The following is a 26,302-nucleotide window of genomic DNA, read 5'->3' as shown; positions in this document are numbered from 1 at the left end:
TTTTTTATTGCATAGACAGTACCAGTCGAGTATCTTGACTGTATGGAACCTCAATGCGGTTTTTAGTTCATTCTGTTATCAATGTAAAAACAGTTTTGCTTGTAAATAAAATAAAATGATTAAATTGAATTAACATTGAATGAGGGTTCTAGCTATTGTCCACTGATTAGTGATTACAATAGGATAGTAAAATGTTTGGGGAAAATGGGACATTTATTTATTATTATTTATTTTTAAAATATATGTGTGTAAAGCCAAGACTATAAAACAATAATATGGTTATTAGAATCTTTTCACTTTTTTGGGTAACATAAAAGTGAAGTGGAGGATATTTCTTTGGACTTTGGAGCTCCAGTACTGGGGACCTAAATATATTGTGTTTTATTATAAGCTATTTAGACAGGTGACACCAGGTGTCCTGCAGTAGCTGATTACAAGTGGACAAGCACCACTGCCTCCATAGTTCTATCTTGTGGCCAGTGTCAGTATTGCAGACATAATCTTCACAGCACATTTTACTTTGACTGCTTTGCCTCCCTGTGTGCTCTAAATATCAAACTAATGTAGTGTACTAGTTCCTATTTATCGATATCACAATAAACATTTTTTTCAAGGTTTTAAAGAAAAATTAGCATGACTTTTTTATATAAACATTTTTATATACATTTTATATCATCATTCAAATCTTAATGTTTTGCCAATCATTTGGGGGCGCACTGGCCCACAGGTTGGTAATAGCTGGCTTACAGTGCACACGGATTGGACACTAGATGGACTGACACCTTAATTGTAGTTTTTACTTATTTGCAAATTAAAGTATACCTCTCTCCATTGGGAGAGGGAGAACATGGACAATACACTTCTGGATTGCAGCTTTAGTAGGAAGTGCTAGGGTACAGGGATATGGAAGGAATTGAAGTCATTGTGTGTGTGTGTGTGTGTGTGTGTGTGTGTGTGTGTGTGTGTGTGTGTGTGTGTGTGTGTGTGTTCATGCAGCTGTGCTAGATTTTTGGTGGAGGGCCCTGTCACAGGCTCACTCTAAATCACTACTTTAACCTGAACTAATCGTCACAGCAACAAGACACTTCCAGAACTGTGGGACTGCTGGGGGTCTCTCACTCTCTCTCCCAATATCTCTCTCTCTCTCTCTCTCTCTCTCTCTCTCTCTCTCTCTCTCTCTCTCCCCCAATCTATTTCTCTCTATCTTTGTTATCTCTGTACCATCATTCTCGTCTCTATCAGTGTGTGTGTGTGTGTGTGTGTGTGTGTGTGTGTGTGTGTGTGTGTGTGTGTGTGTGTGTGTGTGTGTGTGTGTGTGTGTGTGTGTGTGTGTGTGTGTGTGTGTGTGGTTGCATGGAAGTGCATAATTATGGTTGTATCAGTACAACATTGTGGTTTAAGTGAACAAATCCTCTATTGTTTTTGTTGTGTTTTGCCAAACACAGCACCTAGTGTGTGTGTGTGTGTTCAGACTTGTCACCAACAGATAATAAGTCACTGATTAGTAGCAATTACATCTGTACAACCATCTACTACTAACACACCCATTTGAACAAGAGCCACTGTATCCTACTTACAGTACCACTTTAACCCCCTGACCTCACCTCATTCAATCTCTGTCTGTCTGCGTGTCTCTCTTTCACTCTCTCTTTCACACACACACACACACACACACACACACACACACACACACACACACACACACACACACACACACACACCCTAAGCTGCCAAATATCAAAGCAATTGTTTTACAATTGTACCCACATGCAGAGATGGCATGTGCAAGTGATTGGTATTTCTGTATTTTACAGCTGAAGCAAGTATCCATGCATGTACATGTCAAAGGAACATCCAATCTCTAAAATAAAAACAGTCTTGGTGGTGTCATTAATCATGATCCCATACGGCATATTAGGAGAGCTCTCAACCACATAATCTTTAACAATTAAATCCAGGATACGATCGTGGCGTGCCGTATAGTGTCCCTTGAAAGCGGGAGCAACATATAATAAGTCACCGATTAGTAGCAATTACATCTGTACAACCATCTACTACTAACTAACACCCATTTGAACAAGAGCCACTGTATCCTACTTACAGTACCACTTTAACGCCCTAACCTCATTCAATCTCTGTCTGTCTGTCTGTCTCTCTCACACACACACACACACACACACACACACACACACACACACACACACACACACACACACACACACACACATTTGCTCAATCCCCCCTCTTGCTCTCTCCTTCTCTCCTCTTTCTTGCCCCCCTTTTCTCTCTCTACCATCCTCTCCCTCTCTCTCTCACTCACTCACTCTACAGCAGGGGTGGGCAGCTTTGATGATGGAGAGGGCCACTATTATATCCAAACTCATTCCAGGGGGCCGCATTGCATAGTGTTGCATACTGTCGGGCAGAAACGTCTTATCTCCATATTTTCATAAATTAATGCCCTACTTAGTCATTCTAGTATGTCACACAAAAGTAGCAAAAATAGCAGATCTACAAGCTCAAAACGCATCACATCGCATGCGTTTTGAGCTTGTAGATCTGCTATTTTTGTTACTTTTGAATGGAATCCTGAATTCTTTTTTGCAAATTTTTAATTGGAATCCTGAAAAGCATTTTTATTTAATGCATTTAGTTATATGTATGTTAACTTAATGAACTTAAATACAAATACATTGGACATAAAAAACTGACAATATCATTTTAATACTAGTCATTAAACTACTAATATAGACTGAAGTAATTAAAGCGGGTCATGTTTGCATATTTGTAATTGGAACAGCTGAAATCAATAATATATGAGTATTCCAATATTAACCTGTGGGCCACATGGGGGCCGCATGTGGCCCCTGGACCGCCATTTGCCCATGTATGCTCTACAGTATCTCTCTCTCTCTCTCTCTCTCTCTCTCTCTCTCTCGCTCTCGCTCTCGCTCTCTCTCTCTTTTATTCTCTCTCTCTATTATTTGATGAAATATGATCCCATCCATCTGTCCCTGGACTTCATAGGCGATTGATAGATATCATTAATAATCGGAGTGTCATGTCTCATTGCGACTCCCTGAGGTGTCATTCAGCTCACAGACTCAGACCCACGGCCACGCGTGTTTAAAAACACACATAAACACAGGCACGCATGCCTTGCCGGCCTGTATGCACCAAATGTGCATGTGTGCCTTGGAGTGTGTGCACATCCGGATTTATACTTGATTGCGCATCGTCTCGCACACTGAAAACAGCAGATCCACAAGCTCACTACGCGTCGTGCTGCGACGCACTGCGAGCTTGTAGATCTGCTATTTCCGGTGCGCGACACCGGCTCGCAACTAGGCATAAATCAGGCTGTACACTCGAATTACACTCTCTGCAGTAAGGAATGCGCCTATAGGTGTTGCCGCTGAACATTTCAAGCGGTAGGTAAATACCAGGTGGCTCTATAACTCACATCCACCGAGTCACTGAACCGACCTCGGTTTGTTGACTTGCCCCGCTACTGGCCCCCCGTCCAGGTCAGTGTCTCTGACGTCTCCACTCTGATGAAATGCATCGGAGCAGCGTCTCAGAGAGGTACAGGGAGGGAGGGCTGGGGGGGGGGGATGTCTCAGACCGTATGGAATGCACCACGGAGAGGTTAGTCATCTATATTCATACAGTACACTGACGTTTGTTTGAAATACAGCAGGCTCCTTCTCGCTCTGAGTACATACTTTGAATACCTGTTTTGAATATTTTTTTTAATGATACCTGCAGTTCGTACTGTAGATTTGATTTGTAAAGTTAGGTTTTTTGTTGATGGACCTACATACATGCTAAAGAAGTAGTTCTGAATTCCGTGATATCACAATGTTTATGTACGAGTACGGTGTTGTCCATTATGACTTTTTTCAAAAGAGGTACTGTATACAGTATAAAACTCCTGCCACATGCAATTCTTCAAAAATGACGCACCACTTAACCACTTGAACCCTTTAGAATTCGTAAACTGGAACCGAGTTGGCTCAGTACTTGGACGCCACGCTGTAAGCTCGTAGATCGTCTATTTTAGAATATCCGTATATTTTAGAAATAATATGGATGCTGGTGTGTCTGTGTGCATGCTGGCAGTACATGTCTAAACAAGTGGCAAAATCACAAGTGGCAAATCACGTACATACTGTACACACAGTATACACATGTGTATATACGCTATGTAAATATACTGTATACCGTGTATATACTGTATGTATATCATTACAAAAGTACACAACCTCTTCTTTCTCAAGTTTGAATGCCAACACCACAGAGGTCATTGCCAAAAGTGTATAGATTCAATCCCCACAACAGCCAGTGTGTCCTTTTGAGCAGGTTTTGAACAGGATGGATCATTCAGTGCCATTGAGCAGGGCACTGATCCCTCACCTACCCAGCCCTTATAATTTGCTGAAGAGATGAATCACTGGCACATGAAAGTATAGCAGTTATTTTCTAAATTAATGGTAAAATGAAAAGCAAAACCGAGCATAGGAAAATAAAATGACAATTTAATACACCAGTTAGTCAGATGTGATCAAATATTGTAAACAGAGTTGAAAAGGTGTGTGTGTGTGTGTGTGTGTGTGTGTGTGTGTGTGTGTGTGTGTGTGTGTGTGTGTGTGTGTGTGTGTGTGTGTGTGTGTGTGTGTGTGTGTGTGTGTGTGTGTGTGTGTGTGTGTGTGTGTGTGTGTGTGTGTGTGTGTGTGTGTGTGTGTGTGTGTGTGTGTGTGTCCAGATAATCTCGCAAACCGCTGGACTACTACGCCAAGGAATATTGTGAATATTTTTACGCCATGCTTCTACTAGACGAACTGTCTAGGAGAGGGTCTGTCCGTGTGTCTGTCTGTCCCGGACCAATCTCACAAACTGCTGGACAGATCAGCGCCAAATTTCCTGTGCGCGTTCGCCAAAGTAAATCTCTGAATATTGTTCACATATTGCAAAAATATACTGTATATCTCTATTTGAATACTGTTCACATTTTGTTAATTCATAACCTTAGATGCACCTTCCTGCTATCCCTCCATATTTGGGCAAGACTTTTGCCATGAATATGACGTCATCAACATGATGTCAGAGAGAAGCCACACCATTATTAGACACTGTCTTGTTATGAAGGATTGGATTTCCTGATCTGAGCAAGGGAGAGATCAGTTTCAGAGGGTGGGATTTAGTAGAGGAAAGGGCCCTGTCAGGTTCTTTGTACTGTATGTAATCCCATGTTTATGTACAAGAAGCAAGTGTTCTGGTAGCATCATAGCCTTTATAAGTGGCAGATTAAAAGATTCTCAGATTCAGTTAAGAAGATAAATCTGCCCTGAGCAGAAAATCTGACGTAATGCCTGACTGACTAAATACTTCATTGCACTGGGATGTCTCAGACAGCTGGTTTCCTAAATGATAACACAAATCTGGATTTGGAAATCCCATGTTTTGCTATCCATATTGATATATTGAAATCAATTCTTATTTGTTTTTCTTTTACATTTTGTTCCTGAATCCACCCTTTCGGCACACTGAAGGTTTGATCCAGATCAAAGCTTCAGTGTAATTACATGATCTAATCTGATTTCAGAATTATTATAAATACATTTTTAAGATTTGATCCAGTCAGATTATATCTGAACAACTGGGCCCAGAAGATTCTCGGTCCAAATTAAGATCTCCACCAGTTTAAGAAAATATGGCACCTTGTCTTACAAAATGATTGCACACATGAAAGTCAAACATACTGTACAGGTATATTGGAGCAGCCCGATGGTTCCATTTAATCACAATTTTAATCCTTCTGCCCACTTAATGCTACGTCTGTGTGGGTTAGAATCTTATATCATATTTTCAAACTAGGTAATGATAAATGAATTAAGTCTTATATTTTCCACACTTCAAACAGTTCATCCTCCATACATTAATCTGCTGACAGGGCAGCCGGTCAGGGTGCATGAGAACGCTGGTTCACACCGATATCGGATCTTTGTGAATGTGCAGCTTATGGGGAGATATCGCAGCAGCTTTCAGGCCTCCAAATGTCACAGAGTGCGTGACTGCGTGTGGGCGTGGGAGGTCCACGCACTGGAATGTGCAGCAGCTGGAAGTGCCGGCTTGGCAGATGAGGGCGACGGGGAGGCGAGCTGGGTAGCTGGATGATGGGGGCACCCAGGGCCATGCGGAGGAGGAGAAGGAGGAGGAGGAGGAGAGGAAGGGGAGCCAGCCAGCCCCCACACCTCCCTCCGCCCCATCTGTGGGAACTGGGAGCCGGGCAATTAACGGAGGCTTTTTTGCAATGAGGCAATGAGCTCTGTCCCCGGGGAGCAGAGCTTAAGACTTACATCCCATCAGATACGCCTTCCCTCCCTCTCCCCCCCTTTCTCTCTCTCTCCCTATCCCTTGCTGCCTCATTCTGTCAGCTGCTGTGCTTCATTCATCCCTCACTCTTCCTGAAGATGATTTGCACATCTCCTGTTGGTGTTCTGTCCACCCATTTAGCAACACACATGCTGGGTTGTATTCATCCTTAGTAAGCTACCCTTGCTTTCGTTTTATTTGCCACTTGAACCCTATACTTAGTTGTACGTCAAGTAGTGAAAATTGCTGGTAGATCTGCTAGTTTTGCCAAATGTTCACCTATTATGTAATCAGCAAAATAATTCAGTGTTTTTAATGGCACCTGTCTTTTTAAACAACTGCTGAAAGCTGAACATAAACATAAACTCTTTTATGACATGCCCAGAATAAGGATGTTAGGGTTATCTGCTTCTTTTCTATTAGTGAATATTGAGTATTCTCTCTCCAGTGTATTCCTTTTTTGATTAATTTCAATCTGAATGGCTATATATCACTGTCAAGAACCCATAGGCATAGGAGTAAATTGTGTGTTTTGTTGTTGTTGTTGTTGTTGTTGTTTTGCCTTTAGACAGGACTGTGTAGACAGAGAGACAGGAAATTGAGCAGGAGCAGAGAGGCACTTCAGAAGTGCACTCCCCCACTTCCAAAATTAGCAACACTGGAAAAGACCTTCAACACAGGTGTCCACACAGAATTGAACCGGGGATGTTGCAATTATGTGGTCGTAATCAACTACTGGCGGCATTCCCTACTTATGTGTTTTTAGTTCTAGCAGCGAGGCCTTGAGGATGGTAATGTTGTTGGTCAGTCACTTCATCTGCTGGTCTGTCCGTCCGGTCAGATATCTCGAAATCTACTGGCTGGATCGTCATGGCATTTGCTATGCACCTTCATGCTCCCCACAGTACAGAATACTGATGATGACCCAATGACCTTTCCTCTAGCGCCACCCTCAGGACAAATTGTCAAATTTGCATGCAAGACGTCTCATAATCTATTGCAGGATGAACCCTACTGATATAGATGACCCCATGGCCTAGCACCACCCTTCAAGCCAAAATATACAGTTGTAAGGAGAAGCATGGCGTCTTGTTGAACGACAACATCTTGTCATTCTTTTGTGTAATAATAAGCACGTCGTCTGACACCGTCAGGTGCTATGGCCTGTCAAGAGATGTTCAGCAGATTTTTTTAGGTAAAGTTGAACATAGTAGGTGGTCCTCTCAACCTTTACCCCTCATTTCGTCCTTCAAGCTGTGCTCCTTTTTTCACCCAAATCTTGGCATCCTCAAGTTCACCATTTTGGTATTATTCCAATTCACAAGTTCCCTTCTGCACTGAACCAAACGCCAGGCATGATTCAAATGAATCTCTGTTAAAGGGATTCACTTCCTAATGAAAAAACGTATGTCAGTGCAGGCGTCTGCACGTTTGCTTTCCTCATCCATTTACGCTGGGCGAATGTAGCTGAGGTTCTTATCCAAAGTATCTTAACAGGGAGGATGTTAGAGTTCTGCCCTGGGACTCTTATGCCTAATTTATGCTCCCTTGTACAACGAAGTATAAATCAGGCTTTTTAGCCAAGTAACATGGCTGTCACGGAGATCAGACATGTGACTTTTCAATGACATGGTCTGTCTCTGTAATTACTTATAGCGCCTTTCCAGACTCATGATTTGCACATTTTGAAACGTTGTTTTGAAACCCGTTCTGAGAAGGTTACAGCATGTCTGTGCAGTTGAAGCTGAGGGCTGCATGCACACATGTGTTCTCTTCATGCTGGAAACACTCTGAGGAGGAGACGTAGACCCACTCATCAACTCCACATAAGGGGGGACAGGAGGGGAGGAGTCACGGTGTGACTCATCACTCATCAGCCAATGAGTTCTGCAAGCCTAGACACTGGGGTCTCCCGCTGTGTGTGCATGTGCGTGTGCGTGTGCGTGTGTGTGTGGGTGTGTGTGTGTGTGTGTGTGTGTGCGTGTGCGTGCGTGTGTGTGTGTCAGACTGAGAGCGCACAGAGCTCTGGCAGAGGGAGGGTCTCTGAGCGTGCAGTGAGGTGTTTGTCTGTGTCTGCATCATTTGGCAGTTCCTCAGTGGCCCATGGAGGAGCAGGGATTTAACTGTTGACCCGCTGGCTAACAGGTGCAACGTCACAGAAGTCACTCATACCCTGACAACCTCAGAGAGCGAGCAGGAATGGCCGGGATCCAGCTGTGGTTCCTACTCTTGGTTCTGGGTACTGGGACCTTGGATGCGTGGTTTTGGGTCAAGGATCCGGACCCGACGACCACGCCAGGACCCAAGAAGGCCGCCCCCACGGCGCCCAAAGGAAGCAAGAAAAAGGACGACCTGGCCGGGGTCGGGAAGGAAATCATCGATGTGGCCAGCGGCATCCGTAAGTTTGTCGAGAAGTGGGACGAGACCCCGACCGTGTGGACTACTAACGGAGGACTGGGAGACAAGACCCCTAACACCACGGGTAATACAGACGGGTCCAGAGGGGCGGGAGGGGGGGAGGAAGGCTCTGGGGCAGGGGACGGGTCAGGATCCGGGGTCGATTCCCTGGACGCCTCAGGTGCGCTTTCTGTTTCTGGCTCTGACCCGTCGTGTCTACCCACGCCCTCTGATTGGCCCATTTGCTCTGGCAGGGGGTCCAAGCGGCTCGCGCTGCCCAACTTTTTCAACCACACCTCTGTGGAGCAGGTGGGGGCGGTGCTGCGGGAGTGGGCGTGGCTGGCAAAGGCCGGGTGTCACCACGGCGCAGAGTGGTTCCTCTGTCTCCTGTTGGCGCCCGGCTGCCCCGAGTCCCCCGGCGGCGAGGCGCCCGCCTCGCTGCTGCCGCCGTCTGCCCGGGAGATCGCTGCCGCCGCCCCCCGCCTCCTGCCTTGCCGCAGCTTCTGCCATGTTCTGCAAGACAGCTGCTGGGCGGCCCTGGAGAACGGGCGGCTCCCCGTAGAGTGCGATCTCCTGCCTGACAGGGAGCTGGAGCCCGGGTGGCCGCCCTGTGTATCAGTTAGTAACCGGAAAGGTAACTCCGGCGGGTTAAAATGTATCCGTCCCCCATGCGGATACATTTTGAATCCGATGTTGTCTGCCTTGACATCGTTGTGGATGGCATGATGTGCATTGCTGTTTGTTGTCGTTTTTTTGCTGGCTGCGTGTAGCATTTCCGTTTTGAACATGTGCTGTGTCTTGGCCGATCACAAGGTCCCTTTCCAATGCTTTTGGTCTCTGGCTATAAATGTGGAGCTGCAGGTGATCACTCCTAATCGTGTGTTGTCACTGTCATTCTGCTCTGCATTCATTTAGAGAAGTTGCTTGACTGCAAAAGCATGGCCCGCGCATCAAGTCACTTACTGCCACAGGTTGCATGCTATGCCTCTGTCACTGTTCTGTCAGCTGCACAGCAATAAGCCCCACCCTGAGCTAAGCACCGACCACAGCTATAATACACAGCACAAATATGTGATAATGCAACATTTTGAATGCAATGTACTGCAAGTGAGTTTTATTGCGCTCCAGCCTTTTGGGGATTCTGCAACACTGATTTTACCATACTGTACATTCCAAGAATGTTACATTAGTTATTTATAGGAATGGAACAAATGAATGTGTCTGATAGGAAAGGTTTTTGGGAACAGTAAAAGACCTTATAGGTTTTGAGAGATGTAATGCCTTGTTCCAACACAGCTCACACTGTGGAAAAAGTCATTACAGTATGTTGCCATGTTCAGTGCACTTGTAGAGGCTAGAATCTGTAGAAAAGGTAAATGATTTAAAATGGCCAGAAATCCATTCCCCTGAGCAGAGCCCCTTAAGACAGGAAACACTCCCGGGGCCTCAGAGGTCAGGCCAACTTGCTTTTAGCAGCTCCATAAATTGCACATTATACACGATTCATATGGGAATTGATGGCCCGTGTTCTAACACATAAAATGACAACTCTTTCCATGTTTATCAAGCAATTTGTTTTTCCCATAGAGGTTTCTGGTTGGAAAGAGTAGGAGGTCTGGTTTTAAGCGTCAACTCGTTTTACTTTTAATGTGAAGTGCCACTTTATGCCAGATAGGGTTCTTGTTTGGATAACCTTTGCATCTTTTACATAACACATGTTCTCAGTCTGAGTGAATACAAACAGCAGCCATTTTGCTCTTACATCACACTCCTATAGACTTTTGCAAAGTAGTAAACAACGTGCCAATGAACACAAGTTTTTGTGCATTGTCCACCAATAATTTGTGCTTACTGTATGTTTAATTTGACAAGTACAGGGGAAATGACTTCTCCATATACGGTTTTGAGTATATGCTGTCTCACTTGACAAGGGAAGATAGCAAACCTTGCTGTGCTTGACAGTTCACTGTTTATATTGGCTATACACCAAACACCTTAGTGCTTAGACACAGTAAAACCCAGTGTTCATTTATCTGAGTGTACTATAACAAAATCCATTTGGTTACATTAACACAGAGAATGGCGCACATAAACTTCTTGGATTCTTGGATTTTCCGTATCTTGTATGTTCTATATCCATGTTATGGGAACGCATCTAATTTCAGTGTGGAGTGCAGCTATTACTTGTTGTGTAGACATCTCGTGCTGAAAACACAAGTCTATAGCATTGTCCGTACGCCGTCAGAACATTGCCCTCTGGCTGCCATTGCAACACAGCCTGCTGATGAGATAATCAGAGGGCATTGCTCCCTTATCCTGTGATCGCATCCTACTACCAAGGCCATGCCACGCATATCTAGAGTATCTTCTGCACTGTGCGATTGTTGTGGATCACAATCTGCGGTCCACCATCAGCTGGATAGGAATGCGCCATGCGTCTAGTGAGCTCTGGGGTCTCAGCATCTAAAGACATAGAGAAACAATAGCGCTATCTGATCCAGATTTTTAGGAGGGGGTGGGGTCTTTTGGGTTTATGATGCAGGCCGTGGGTGGGGGAATGATCTTGGGAAGAGTGTTGCAATTGTGTCGCCCCGTGTGAGAGAGAGGGGCGAGGGTGGTGTTGTTGATAACAAGGGAATCCTTGTGGCGGAGATGAGACAGTACTGCTCAAAGACTCCATCAGGGGTCAAAGGGCAACGGCCAGTTGCCCACCCTCTCATGCACGCAGTTGCTGCCAATAGCAACCAATTATAGTGAATGGTCGGTAATTAGATTTGTGGCTGCTCATCAGAGGATGAGCTGAGACAGAACAGGGGTGAACGTGTGACCATGTAAGAGACACTTTTATGTCGGCAGGAAACAGTCTTTCACTCGTTTGCACTTGTTGTCGAGGACAGAAATACAGTCTTCCTGTCCAAAGAAGAGATCAAAGCCCAATCATAATCGCTTTAGACAGCAAGGGCAATAAATAGGCATTCGTCCGGAGACACAACAGTACTGCACATCATAACACCCGTGGTGTCATCAAGGGACATCAAATTACAAAGGGAGCCGTGGCGTAATATTAATAGTAAACAATACATATCATTCAACATGTATAATAATAGTACACAGTCAACTTTACAGTATATTAACCATCAGTGTTGGAGCAGCATACAGTAAAGCAGTCATCTCTACACAGTGTCCAGATTGTCCACTCGGAGGAACAATAATGCTGGACTGGATCAGAGCAGAGATGACCCAAGTAGTGCTTCAGACCGGCAAAGATGCCCTTTCAAAGTCTAGCACTGACAAAAGGGCTGATGTCATCCAAACTGAGGCTGCCGTTTGTTTTCCCTGATCCCCCTATCAGCCAACTTTAATTGCCCGTGCTCTTGGCGAACCAAACATGGATTAAGAGCTGACGGGGGGGAACAGAGTCGCCCCAGCTGTGTCGCCTCTGTTTTGAAACGTTAACTGATGGGCAGAGTTTGTGCCTGTGCTCCCCCCCTTTCAGTAGTTCAGTCCAGTTGGTACGTTTCCCCAGCGTGTACAATTACCTTTGAGTGTGTTAATGGTTGAACCCATTGGCTTTTGTCTTCGACAGGGAGAGGGGAAGAGGGTCACTTGACTTTGGTGTGAATTTAAGTGTTAGATATTTAGACCTGACATATAGTGAAAGTCTGATGTGTCTCTCTAGAGCAGTGGTTCTCAAACCTTTTCATGTCAAGGACCCCCAAATTGACACTTATTAGCCCGTGGACCCCCATTTGAAAAGATATGCCAGGGACCCCCATAAGAGATGATTTTTACAGCTCTAGCAGTCAATTCTCAACCATTTTAATTGAAGGACCCCCAGTTTGGCATGCATAAGGCTACGGACCCCTATTTTATGGCATTTCTATCTCTGGGGCCCCAATATATATTGTAAAATCAATGTTCATTTAACTCTGAGAGTGTACAAATGGAACCAAATGGACCCGTTAGGGTCCATTTGTACACTCTCAGAGTTACATACACATAAGGATCAATTTGGTTCCTAACTATTAATTTGGCTGGGGACCCCCTGGAACCCCCTCAAGTACCCCTGGGGGTCCCCGGACCCCACTTTAAGAACCAATGCTCTAGAGCAGTCCAGGATTTAATGGTTAAATGTATTTTTCTCAGCTTTCTCAGTCTTTGAAAGAGATTGTTCTTGTTTTTAAATGTTGCACATAGCGCAAACGTTCGCAGGCCAGCTTCTTGCTTTCTAATTGTAGCTTTTCAACTTAGGCAGGCCCCAATTTGTATGCCAATGGAAAGAGACAGTAAAGCTACTTTGATGTCATACATATCCTTCTGCACAGTTGAGGATTTGAAAATGAGGTGTAATCAATATCCACAAAATAAAGGAGCATCTAGTCTGTAAATATGTGATTTTGGATTTAAGTTGTCATATATTCATTATACTGTAGGACTCGAGTCACATTTCCTTTTCAAATGATGGCTCTCCCATTTTGGAATAAAACCAGTTTATTTTTCTTCTCACATCTCTGCAACAGACATGAAACTATCTCGCGCCACCCTGGGGAGGCGCGCTCACACTTTGAAGATCCCGTGAGCAGACCATTGGTCCCAAGAAACTAATGGAGTGTGTTTTAGCTGGCATGTAGTTTGCAGCGTCAGCCCATTGTGGGCTTTAGGGACTGGTATGTGCGCTACAACGTACCGATTCCCTCATGGTCCACTTTGGAGCTTTCCCATGGACATGCATTTCCTTAGACTCTGTCTTTTGCATGTCTCGCCACACACACACACACACGCACGCACGCACACACACACACGCACGCGCACACGCACACGCACACACGTACGTACACACACACACACACACACACACACACACACACACACACACACACACACACACACACACACATTTACAGTACACCAGACCTGTCTTTTCGTGGTATCCTCATTGCATTTCCTGTGTGGAAAATACAGAGACCCTATCTCAATGATCTACGGAAGTAGACTGGGTCAATGTCTGCAAGGCCGTAAAATGTCCCTCAGCGTTGTTGTTCCATAAATTGGAAATTCCCAAATTAACCATCAAATTAGAGCTCAAATATGAAGCGTTACTTTTGAATATTATAATCATTTTATGAGTTATGCTGCACATTCACCATTATTAATTTATTAGATCAACTATCAATCAGATATATCAGTTCAAGTCAAAAATATTTTCTCCAAAGTTGTATTTTGAGCTGCAAAAGGTTGAAACTCCAAATTTGCATGTTATCATCGCTTTGTAAACGTTTATCTTTTATTCACTAGTATTAACCCTATTTCATACTTTCATAAATGCAATGTGTTTTGAGCTTGTGAATCTGCTATTTTGGAAAATTTGTGAGAAAATTGTTGGTGACATTTATAGAAAGATACTGTATAGAGATTTTATTGTTGTCCAGCGCTTGTACTTTTTGGATGTGTGTGCTTTCCTTTGGACTCTTCTAGATGGAATAACTTACAATGTTCTTTGGCAGCGTTGTGTTAGAGATTCTCCCTCTGTATCTTACTCATTCATGGGATTCAGGAACGAGGAATGTTTGGCCTGCAAAATGAGCATTCATTCAACTGGAGGTTGGGTGTAATATTACAACCGTCCCAACCAGAAAACTGGGAAAGTCCAAGCTTGAGCTCATGTTATGCTATTTTCCCATTGTTCCAATATCGGTTTTTAAATCATTTCAGAAATGCATTTTTGAACAAATTATCCTGTTTACAGGACTTATGTACGCTCAAACAACACTTGTACCATGTGGTGTCACTATGTGGTGGCACAGGAAGGGCAATTCTAAATAAATCGTAGGAGACAAAAAAAGAGGGATATTTATTTAAAACTCATTGTCTGGGAAATAGCGTTCTGATCTATTCATTCTATATCTATGATTTGACCACAGCTGGACGGGACCTGCCGCCATGTGAGATTAGCCAATAGCAGGTGCACTCTGTGGGAATCATTGTAACCCATATTCGCCTCTCCAGCTCTAAATGGCTGAAATCCCACACAGATCTAGCTGATGTGTATGTTAGATGAAGTACGTCACTGACCACTCAGCACTTTGTGTGTGTGTGTGTGTGTGTGTGTGTGTGTGTGTGTGTGTGTGTGTGTGTGTGTGTGTGTGTGTGTGTGTGTGTGTGTGTGTGTGTGTGTGTGTGTGTGTGTGTGTGTGTGTGTGTGTGTGTGTGTGTGTGTGTGTGTGTGTGTGTGTGTCTACACGCGCATGTGTGTGTGCGTGCGAGTGTGTGAAAACATGTGTTATGCATTAACCCAGACAGATTCAAGTTATCCACTGCAGATGTGTCAGAAGTTAGTGTGCACCATGCATTTACATTGACAAGTTCTCATGACAGCTTCTGCCCCAAGGGACTCATAATGGCACTGTTATCACCCTGTAACTGATTATTGCACTGAAAGATTATTGCAGTGAACACAACTCCCCAGAGAATTTATTTTAGCACTTTACATTTGCCATGCCGGTGATGGAAGTTCGAAGGGTTTGCATTAGCGGAGTGTAGATTGTAGCAGCAACTAATTTAGTCACGCTTCAGTCAGTGCTAGGCAGTATTTCATAAATCACTGTAAGGAAAAGAAATGTAGTTAATTTACCTTCACTTCAATTGTAGCATTGTCATTTCTCGGATGTATTTTTAAACAGAGGTCCCCAGTCACTTGTCATGCAGGGTCAAGTGCGTTCCGATTTTAACCACATTAAATTACCTAACACCGGGAATGTGGTGAATGAACAATACAAAAATGCTTTGTGAATACCTCACATCAAACCCTTAATTTGGTGAATGGTGATGCCAGGTTGATGCTTTTATTTGAATGATGTTGCTTTATTGCCTTTATTGATGTCCTCATGTCAAAACAGTAGTTTAAATTAATGTGACCTTAACCATGGCCCATCTCTATCTCTATCTCTATTTTGAGCATTTCAACATACTGAACATATAGGTGAAGATTTTCCAACATTTTCCAAAATAGCCAAAATCTACAAGCTCACAATGAATCCTGATTCGAGGTGTTGTGTGTTCTGTTCATACAATGAACTATAACATAAGGGCTTCAGTGGTTATCCAGTTTATTTCACTATACCTGAATTCTGCTTGAAGGTGTTCATTACACCCCCAACCATCCAAGGCTCATTTAGGGACCTCTGTTTTAAAGATAACAAAAGACAAATCCAGTTAAAAATTGAAGTTCACATTTTGGGATTTGAAAGGCGAAGAAGTACAATTCCCAGCGTAACTTGACAGGTAATTTGCACGTTACCACATGGATTTGCAACCCCGGTGTCCTGTGTGGGAAACCAACCAACTACCGTTCAGCCAAACGCCCTGGCCAAGACAAATAATAGGTTTGTGGGCTAGTGGCAGGGCTACTCTGCTAGACAGCCATGTGAAGTCCAAGTCAAAACGCTTTTATTTTCTGCACAGAATTAGTGAACATCTATTCTACAAGCTACAGTGCTTTTGTACGGCTTGACAGCCAGTGTGCGAGCCCTCTTTCACACAATGGTTTTTATCATATTTGTACAGTTAAAAGCTTTTGACAGTCATTAATGACAATGGGTGGAAAATGTAGCTCTCTACCCTGGAGGCATCTGTCAGACGGCCTTTGTGTATGAGTTATAGCTTCCTCTGCACTCAGTTGTGCTACATTTGTCATAAGCAGAGATGTATACACTATACAGTGCACCATTAGCTAACAAAAGCTTGGGAAAATCCTATAGTCTGTAACCAGTTAGTGACCTTTTAATGTGCAGTTAGGACGTTTTGGTCAGCTCCTATCGAGAAAAGGCCGTAGTCATGAATTTATTGTGACAGGCCACCCTCGAGACGCTGTTGTTAGGAACTACTGTATCTGCTGATCTAGTGCTTTGGTCCCATGTGGTGAGAATTCATGTGAATCTAATAGTCTCACAGATAGCTGCTCATTCTGCCCTAAAGGCTATTTCAGTCTATGGGAACTGAATCAGCAAATCTTTTCCATGCGCAAAATATTCCTTTGACCTCTTCCTGTCTCACCAACACCGAAACTCACTCTGAAGTGCGGGCGCTTTAGTATTGTTTTGCTTAGTAGATTGCCATTATCATGCATACCTGCCATTTAAAGACTACATTAATCATATTCATTGTGATTAATCCATGTTTGTATAACCCATGTGTTGTGTTACCAATATAACCCATGAAATTACATCACTGCCTTCAAATGGTTTAGTCATACAGTACCAAATATGTTATATAAATATATAATATATAAATGCATTTCTTTATTTGATTTAACAGGGCCTAAAGGCTGTTCTTTGAGCACTTAAGCCCTATACTTTGTCATACAACAAATGCTGAAAATAGCTCTACGATCTGGTATAGATCAGCTATTTGTTGCTATTTCTGAAAAAATATATATTTTAAAGGCATTTGTCAAAATAGGGACGTCAGGGTTAGTGTTGTTAGTGATCTTTGCAGGAGGGCTGCAGTGTCTTATGAAACAGGAACTGTGATGAGATGGAGGGGGTCTGAACACGCCAAAGGCTAGGGGTCTTCCGACAGAGAGCAGAGCAGGAAGTACTGTCCACAATTTATGGCATGTATGCTGCAGCATGAATTATGATTGCACATGTGTTGTGTGCATTTGATTTACACTTCTCATGGCACAGAAAGGTGCCATACAGTAGTCAACATCGGTGTTGGGGGTATTACTGCATTGCATAAGTAACACATTATGTAACCATATTATTTTCATGAGTAACAAATTGTTACTAACAATGTAATAGTATCACTTCTGCAGCGCATTACTTTTTCTAATGGATAATGTATTATTACAGGAACTATGTCAAGTTATGCATTCATTTCAGAGACTAATTTAAGCTTGTAATGAATTCATGCAGGGTTCGATTTTGTAAAAAAAAAATTGGGGGTTATTTTCTGTGGGGGTTATTTTCTGCTTATGGCACTATATACTGCACAACTGCTTATGGACTATATGCTTCTTCGTACAATTAATGGTAAACTAGGCAGCCTTGATGGCGTCTCAATGGCTGATTTTACACTTGGTTGCATGCTGAAAAAAGCCGATCTACAAGCGCACAACGCGTGGCGGCGCGTTGTGAGCTTGTAGATCGGCTATTTTCAGAGAGCAACACCGCCGAGCGCAACCAAACATACATTAAAATGACTTGTCTTTTAGTTCTGCTGGATCTCTTCTCAACTAGTCCTTCCCTAACATTTTATTCTACTTTTTATTTGTTGACGAAATTGTCAATATATATAATCTTAGTTTTAGTCATCATAGCTTCGTTTTTATTTAGTTTTTATTTAGTTTTTATTTAGTTTTCATCAGTGAAAAAAGGTAGTCGACGAACATTTTTCATCATAGTTTTAGTCGACGAAATTAACACTGTAACAGGGATAATAATTATACTGAACTGACTACTAAATGTACCAAAAGTAACTCTAAAGTACCCTGGTCCAGCATAGAAATGTTTTCAGAGTTAGCCATAATGTGTGTGCTACACTGTATACACGCTATGCAGCAAGAATGAAGTGCATAGTTTCCATTTCAAGAATGGAAACTAGGAAAGAGTCCATATTGTTGCAACACAGAGTTGATTGTTCACTTATTTCACAACAAGTGTCTGGGATGACACTGTATATTGACTATTTAGTTTTTCTTTTTTTTTTACAATTTATGACATGATTCATTCATAGTGTGTTCATCCGTGCAATGTATGATTATATTAGTTTTTTAGGAGAAAGAATAGATGATAAAAATATACTGTGCATGAGTCTTCTAATTCTAAGATTATGATTTGTTTTCATTTATAGTAATATGGAATAGATATCACCTCCGATATTGTATGATTTCTGTACTTGAGAATGGTATTTGTGGTGTATCTATTTATTTTACTGTTTCTCATGACTATTTTGTAAAAAAAAATGGATGCAGTCTCCATTATACAATAGATGCATTTCTAAAGTCCCTGTTTCTCCCAAAAGCCCTTGAGCGTCTTGTTGTCGATGACCACAACCAAGACATTCCCAGTCTATGTCTGCACGCCAAACCTTACCATCCTACATGTTCTCTATCCTGGCTGTTCAACTCTTTACTCTGCCATGTCTTTTGAACAGTTTTCTGATCACTCTTTCTCTGTATCTAAATTTCATACATTTCTTATGTCTGTATTTATCTGCTGTTGTATTTTGGCTGGACCAGTGGGGCCAGCCCTACAGATGCGCATGACTTTTGACAGACTGAACGACCGACTGAGTGACTCAGTCACTGAGTGATGAAGTTACAGCTTCGGCCGGCTGGCTGGCCTAACATCAAACAAGCCATTCGCAAACCCTCTAGGCAATGGGATGTAGTCTATCCTCGGTTGACCTAACAACAAAGTATCAAATAGCACATCAGGCTATGGGATGTACAGTTTTGTTTAGATTAGGCACACTATGTTCAATATAGCAGCAGCCGTGGGTTGTGTGTTTGTGTGAAAATAGAAGTGAAATGCCCCTCAATCATTTCTGATGAGTAATATGTTAATTGTTTGTCCTGGGCGGATGGTGCAGTGAAATCATTAATGTCTGGACACATCTATGTAGTCCGGTCAGGGCTGGTTTTGTATTATCACAATCCCATGGGTGCATTAAGTTTGAAGTGTTTTTGTGAGGCTTTGATATTTAATATTTTGTTAGTCCCTATAGACATTGTCAGTGGAATTGCATTGCTGCTAGTTAACCGCTTTGGCCCAAGTTTATTTCCTCTCATGCTGCTGATATTCACAAACACTGCAACAGGAAATAAACTTGGAACCGTTGAATGTTAAATGTTGTCAAGTGTGAAAAGGTACTGTAATTGTATTGTTGTTTGTGTCAGAGTGGCATTTCAAGTTTTCAAAACGTAGTTTATGCGCATACCATTAATACAAGTGCATCTACCAGGTGTTTGGTGCAATGCAGACAATACAATATAGGCATAGAAAAACTCCTGCATCCTATGTCTTCTGAAAATACGCCAAGTCAGTGTCAAAACATAGTTGAATACGAGTGAGAAACTATACATTATAGTCAGAGGTATTCTTCTTTATCAACAGTAAATCGTATTTGGAGCTTATCACTCCCTGCTGTCTAGTATTTCATTGTTTGGGAGCATTCAACTATTTAACACAGGTTACAGCCAGGTCCAGTATTTGTTTGTGTGTATATTTGATTTGTTCCTCTTACAGCTGGCAGGCTTAAAGTTTGAAAGTGTTTCACATTCTTGGTTCATAAATGTAGTTAATGTTTTGTATTTTCCTCTAAATGTGGCTGAATAAATGCTTAAATGGAAATACCCAAATAAAGAACGCATGTGGTGTAGTGAACATGAAGATTTCCGAGCACATACTGTATCAAAGACAGACATTGTTGCTTTTAATATACGTACAGTCAGTAATTAGTTCAAAGTAGGCCAGAGTGGAGTGGAAGTGAGAGGAATAGAATTGTAAAAATTGCATCTTATATTGTAAATTATCGGTGACATTTAGGATGTATATTAATGCAATATGAATTTAAAAGGAATTTAATAAAGAAATGTAGATTGCATGTTGAACTACATGTTGAAACTGAACAATAAGTATTCATATCATGTTCACTGAAAATGATGCAGTTAAGGGTCCAGCCATACTTAGTTGTTTTGTTTTTTTGGCTTTTCATTCTGGGTGAGGTGTAGATGGCATTATAAAGCTTGAGTAATGCTTAGTTGCATGTAGGTGTCACGCTCAGAAAACAGCAGATCTACAAGCACTCAACACATTGCGCTGCGACATGCATTGTGGTCTGGCAGAACGGCTATTTTTGGTGTGAGACACCGCCGCGCAACTATGTATAAATCAGACATAAGAAGAAGCCACAAGGAAGGAGAATTCACTCACTGAATTGTTTCGAATTCATCCTCGCGGGGATAGGCTTGACTAACTTAAAACAACAGGAACACAGCATCAGTTAAACCAGTCGTGGTCAATGTGCGGTCAACATGTCGGTGGGATTTTCCCATTGAGGTCTGTGGTTCACCATTTTGACCTCAGGGGGCTACGGGTGGTTTGGCCTATCGAATTAGACGTTTGTATTATTCCACCACATTATGACCTGAGGGATTTTGGTCGACTCAGTGAATCAGACTTAATTGACTACTACTTATGTGAACTTCCTTCTCACTGGCCATTTAGACAGCCCAGATGCTATAGGTATATATGCTTACTTGCTATCCGTGTGACTTTGTACCATAATATCGGTATCTATAATATCTTTGTTTTCTTGCACTCTTAATTTCTTGACCACTTACCCATGTTGTTGTGTCTGTGAATATTAACTTCTTGTCTAGAGTTTTAAGATTTAAATAACTCAATAAAAACAAATTGTTTTGTTTGTGTTCCTCTAAAACCATGAATATCTTAATTGTTTTATTCCACAGAAGAGAGTGGTGTTTCTCTGCTCCAGTTGATTGGAGACCCTCTGCCAAATGAAATCACCAGGATATTCGGGCCGGGCGGCACCATGGCCTACCTCTTCGGGCCCTCGGCGGCGGCCGGCCAGCCGGCCCTGGCCCACGTCCCCAATCCCTTTTACCGCCACTTCTCCCTGCTTTTCCATGTCAAGCCGGCGACCGACGACCAGTCCGTCCTGTTCGCCATCACCGACGGCCCTCAGAAGTTCATGTACATCGGCGTCAAGCTGAGCCGCGTGGCGCCCGGGGGGACCCACCGCCGGCTGCACTTCTTCTACACCGAGCCCGACTCCGAGGAGTCGTACGAGGCGGCCGCCTTCGACGTGCCGCGCCTCACGGAGACCTGGACGCGCTTCTCGCTGTCTGTCTTTGAGGACCAGGTGACCTTCTACCAGGGATGTGACTCGGTGCCGCAGGTGGTGAAGTTCGAGCGCTCGCCCGACGATATGGAGCTGGACCCCGCGGCGGGCATCTTCGTGGGCCAGGCGGGCGGCGCTGACCCCGACCGCTACCAGGTAATGTGTGAGCGCGTCAGACTTTCATGTGGATCATAACTGTCAGTGGGGCTGCATAGTGTTTTTGAATCGTTTCAGTGCCCTAACCACTTTTGATAATTCAGCTGAAATGCTTTATACCCTTTTCTAAATTGATTTCATATTTCAGAATCAGAACTGTAATCTGTTTTATTCGCCAATAAGGCAATAAATGAAGGTTGCCAGCTTGGGGTCTTTGCCAGCAGTACAGGGATGTAGGGCTGTCCTCGATCAAAATTATTCTTAGCTTACTAATAGTCATGGGAATTTGTCAACTAATCGATTAGTTAATTTAATATAGAAAAAATTACACTGTGTTTTTTGCTGCATACAATCATGCAGAGACCAGCCTTTTCAAGTTGGTGAGGTTGAGAACTGAATTATATAATGTTGATTTCACTATGGCTATTGGCCTATAGACTGGTAGAATTAAGTGTGTTGCAGGTAAAGTTGTCTTGTTGCACGGAACGGGACTCAGGATGCAGACTTCTGCATCACTTCTTGGGTCAGGGCGGCCTTCTTTATGTAGAATTGTTTGTGGACGCACGTGTACTGTATGTGTGTATCTTTATGCATCTGTGTGCAGTTAGCAGTAGCCTGTGTAGATTTGTTTTGGTGAGCGTGCACAGCTTGAGCTAGCACACATGTTGAAAACCTAATTTATATCCCAATTCAGACTAAATCCCTACTTGAAGCTCTCCCTGTGGCATTGTAAGTGTCTGGGTCAGTGCTAACAAGAAAGACAGACTTAATCCTCCTCCTATCCCCTGTAAAGCTATGACATGACCTTTCACCTCTGACCCTGGCCTTAGTTGTGCCCAATCAGTGACCCAGCTGACCACATGTGATGGTCACATGAACCTTGAAGTGACAAAGAAGACTGGCGGTAATTAAAATCCTTAAATATTTCTCGTGGCCTGTAGTTTCCAACAAATGTCTCCCATGGGTTTGCACTTTTCCCCCTGTAAAGTTTCTGCCATGTGTGTTTTTTTGCACCTAATGTCTAATCATGCACATACCTGCCACTATGTGGACCTACCAATGAGTTACCACTTTCACACCTTATGCTTAACCTCATGTACATACTGTATCTGCTGGTATTATGCAACAGTATGTGTATATATTTAGATATCTTGATCTTTTTATTTGTTTGATTACAGTTTGTCAAACATACGACGACGATAAAAAACTCAACACTGCTATTCAGTTCTACACTATTCTATTCTATTCTATTCTTCCATTTAATGCCTGTCTGATCATTCTTTACATGTACAACTCCGTCTTTTGTTTCCATTTTGTCACCCAGGGGCAAAGGTCATAATCCATCTGGTCTGCAGCCTGTACCACCTTTAACCTCTACTCACGGGGGGGGGATTTTTCAAACCCTACTTGATCATACTACAGTACAGTAGTCACCATACTACTGTACAGTGTCACACAAAAGTGTGACACTGTACTACACGCCACGTTTTGAGTTCGTAGATCTGCATTATTATTATTTTTTATTCTGAAAAGTAACAGTTTTGGACATACTGTATGAGATTTCCACCGCACACAGAGACGATATGTGAATAGGTACCTCTGTGGCGTGCATTGAGCATGCTAACTTTGGTGTTGATCGGTCCAGAGGTTTGTGGGATTAGCCCCAGACACACGGAAACACACACAAAGACCCTCTCTCATAGATGGCTAGCCTCTTGCAGAACCACGCCATACAAAACAACACCCTATGTCTTCTGTGATTTTCTCTGTGTATGCCCGGTGATGTCAAATGTGTCTTTCCATTTCAATTATCTCGGAGAGTGTACGGATGTTTTCAATAACACTGAGGGTATTACTGTGGACTGTGAATGCTATGAGTCATGTCTCTGCCACGCTCGCATTTTCCACCTCTCAGGAGATTCATGGAGGATTCATGTTGTGACCTGATTGATTGCAAGCTGTGGAATAACAGACAAGAGTTTTGTCATTCACAACGGAAGAGCTCACTGTCAATGTTGTGTGTGTGTGTGTGTGTGTGTGTGTGTGTGTGTGTGTGTGTGTGTGTGTGTGTGTGTGTGTGTGTGTGTGTGTGTGTGTGTGTGTGTGTGTGTGTGTGTGTGTGTGTGTGTGTGTGTGTAGGGTGGCATTGCCATGTTGAAAGTCGTGGGGAACCCTCAGGCCGCGGAGCGCCTCTGCGATGACGAGGATGACACTGATGCTGTGAGTATTTCGTGTGACGTAAATGAAAAAGTAGAACTTTCCTCAACTATTTCACACGCCACTTTTTGCCGGCTGTCGCAACGAATGGCTCCTCGCCATAGACAATGCATGGAACACACCACTTTGTCAGAACGTAGAAAAGGAATTCCAGACATGGCCATAAGCTGAGTGGTAAGTGCATGAGCCCGCCTGGGGGAGCCAGAGCCCCTGGTTGTCCCAGGTACGATTCCAGGCCAGGTCTCCAATGTGTTGATGTGACTCCCTGACTCTAAAGCCCCTAATTGCTCCCCGAGCGCCACACAATGGTTGCTCACTGCTCCTATAGTGATTATAGGATGGGTAAATGCAAAGGACAAATTTCAGGTATGTGCAAATGTATAGTGACAAAAAACACCCCAAGGAGTTGGGACCTATATTAATGAATGAAATTTAATTTGCCATTATACTGAGCAGCGCCTAACCCCTGCCTGACACATCTCCCCCTTCTCTCTCTCTCTTTTTCTCTTTCTCTTTCTCTCTCTCTCAGGGCTCAGGTGATTTTGGGAGTGGAGATGGGGACAGGAGACAGACTAATACCAGAGTAAAGGTCTGTCTTTATAATACTGTCTGTCTGTCTGTCTGTCTGTCTGTCACTCTGTCCACAGATTTGTCCACCAGAGGGTGCTGAAAACACAAAAACAAACTTGGGCAGAAACACAGCCTTGCGACTCAGCTGTACACCTCTATAGTTTCCATGTTTTGTCTTGTCCTGTTCCGCTCTGGTCTGTCAATGTTCTGGTCTCTCCCACAGACCACAGCTTTTTTGCCTTTTTATTGATAGTATATAGTAGATAGACAGGAAATGGGAAGAGAGAGAGACGGGGAGTGACACGCAGCAAAGGTCGTCGTGATCGGGATTCGAACCATTGCAGCCTAGGTGCCCGGACCTCAAGGCCAGCGGTCCGGGCCACCACCCCTCTATCTAACTCTGCTCTTCAGTGTTTCCATCCCACAGACCACCCCTCTATTTAACTCTGCTCTTCAGTGTTTCCATCCCACAGACCACCCCTCTATCTAACTCTGCTCCTCTGTGTTTTCTGTCCCACAGACCACCCCTCCGTCTCGAGTTCAGCCGGTGCCAGAGCCCAGCCTGACATCATCAAAGGGCTCCAGAGTCTCAGCAGGCTCAGGTATGAGCACTCAATCACTCGTGGTCGTGTAGTTTATCTTTACATGGATTTAGTCGGCTGCACTTAGAGTAAATATGAGCAGATTTAGCTCAGCGTTCATGGTGGTCGAAATATTTTCTTTCTTTCTTTTTATCACTGAGGAACATACATTGTGGAAAAGGGTAGTGGAAATGTTCAAATATGAAGGAAGCCACACTCGCAGCCACGATGCAAGAAAGATGTATTAAATAAAAGCTACTAATGTTTCATGAGTCTTCTTCAGGGTATTGAGTGTCATATAATCTCAACAGTCATTTATATATGGTAGTTATTCTCAACCTTTTTAACATCAAGGACTCCCAGTTTGGTATGGACCCCCATTTGATACAATTTACTGACAATATCTGGGACCCCAATCTACACTGCAGAATTGTCAGTGCTAATTTAACTCCATTTGTGCACTGTCGGAGTTATAAACCTCTAAGGGTCCATTTTGTTCCTAACTATCAATCTTTTAGATGGAGACCCCCCGGAACCCCCTCAAGGACAACTGTCCTTGAACCGTTGAGAAATATACATTGTATACTGTAATATATAGTTGTTCTGACAACAAAAACGCTTCCTAAAATTACACTAAAATACTGTAGTAGGCCATCTTAAAGACATACATGTGAAAGTAGTTGTCAGTAAGCTTAGAGTGATGTGGACATGAAGCTCTCTAGCGCCCTCAAGGGGAGACTGAAAGCAGAATGACCTGTTATGGGGGGTATTGGACAGTTGATCAGGTCTCATGCTTCAGGTTCAGCAGAGGGAAACAAGACAATCTGTCAGAAGTACATTTTCAACTTTCGAGCCACTCCTACTAGGTAATATAGCATGGATTTGTGGCGTGTCAAAAGCCCAATTTATACTTTGTCACGCGACTGTATCGCTTGCAAAGATAACTGACTGATCTTCAACCAAAAAGATGAATCGGAGACTAGTTATTTTGTGAAGAAAAAAAAGAACGTGTCATGTGATGCAGTGTAAAGGTCAAAGAATTTTACGATTGCATAACTGCATATAAATGTGATAAATAAAATCTTGAATCCATGGGTTCTTAAATCTTTAAGGGTTCAATTGAACAACTCATGACTTAA

General features: G+C 43.1%; 1 protein-coding gene across 7 annotated transcripts in view; it reads left to right on the top strand.

Moving 5' to 3' along the window:
* The window catches only part of col18a1b (collagen type XVIII alpha 1 chain b), a 68,292-nt gene that overhangs the window by 13,591 nt on the left and 28,399 nt on the right, over positions 1 to 26,302 (top strand). For 4 of the 7 annotated variants that reach the window (XM_080422796.1, XM_080422795.1, XM_080422793.1 and 1 more), the window contains exons 1-5: positions 8,427 to 8,857; positions 21,248 to 21,795; positions 23,935 to 24,015; positions 24,542 to 24,601; positions 25,103 to 25,184. In XM_080422796.1, the coding sequence (XP_080278922.1) occupies positions 8,575 to 8,857; positions 21,248 to 21,795; positions 23,935 to 24,015; positions 24,542 to 24,601; positions 25,103 to 25,184 (1,054 nt within the window). In that variant the 5' untranslated portion in view covers positions 8,427 to 8,574. Of the gene's footprint in view, positions 1 to 8,425; positions 8,858 to 21,247; positions 21,796 to 23,934; positions 24,016 to 24,541; positions 24,602 to 25,102; positions 25,185 to 26,302 lie in introns of those variants that run through there. The other 3 variants (XM_080422792.1, XM_080422797.1, XM_080422798.1) reach the window with 3 other exon arrangements.

Source organism: Gymnoscopelus braueri, assembly GCF_963280865.1.
Source record: "Gymnoscopelus braueri genome assembly, chromosome: 24".
Lineage (NCBI taxonomy): Eukaryota > Metazoa > Chordata > Actinopteri > Myctophiformes > Myctophidae > Gymnoscopelus > Gymnoscopelus braueri.
This window is presented reverse-complemented; position numbering and strand designations above follow the sequence as displayed.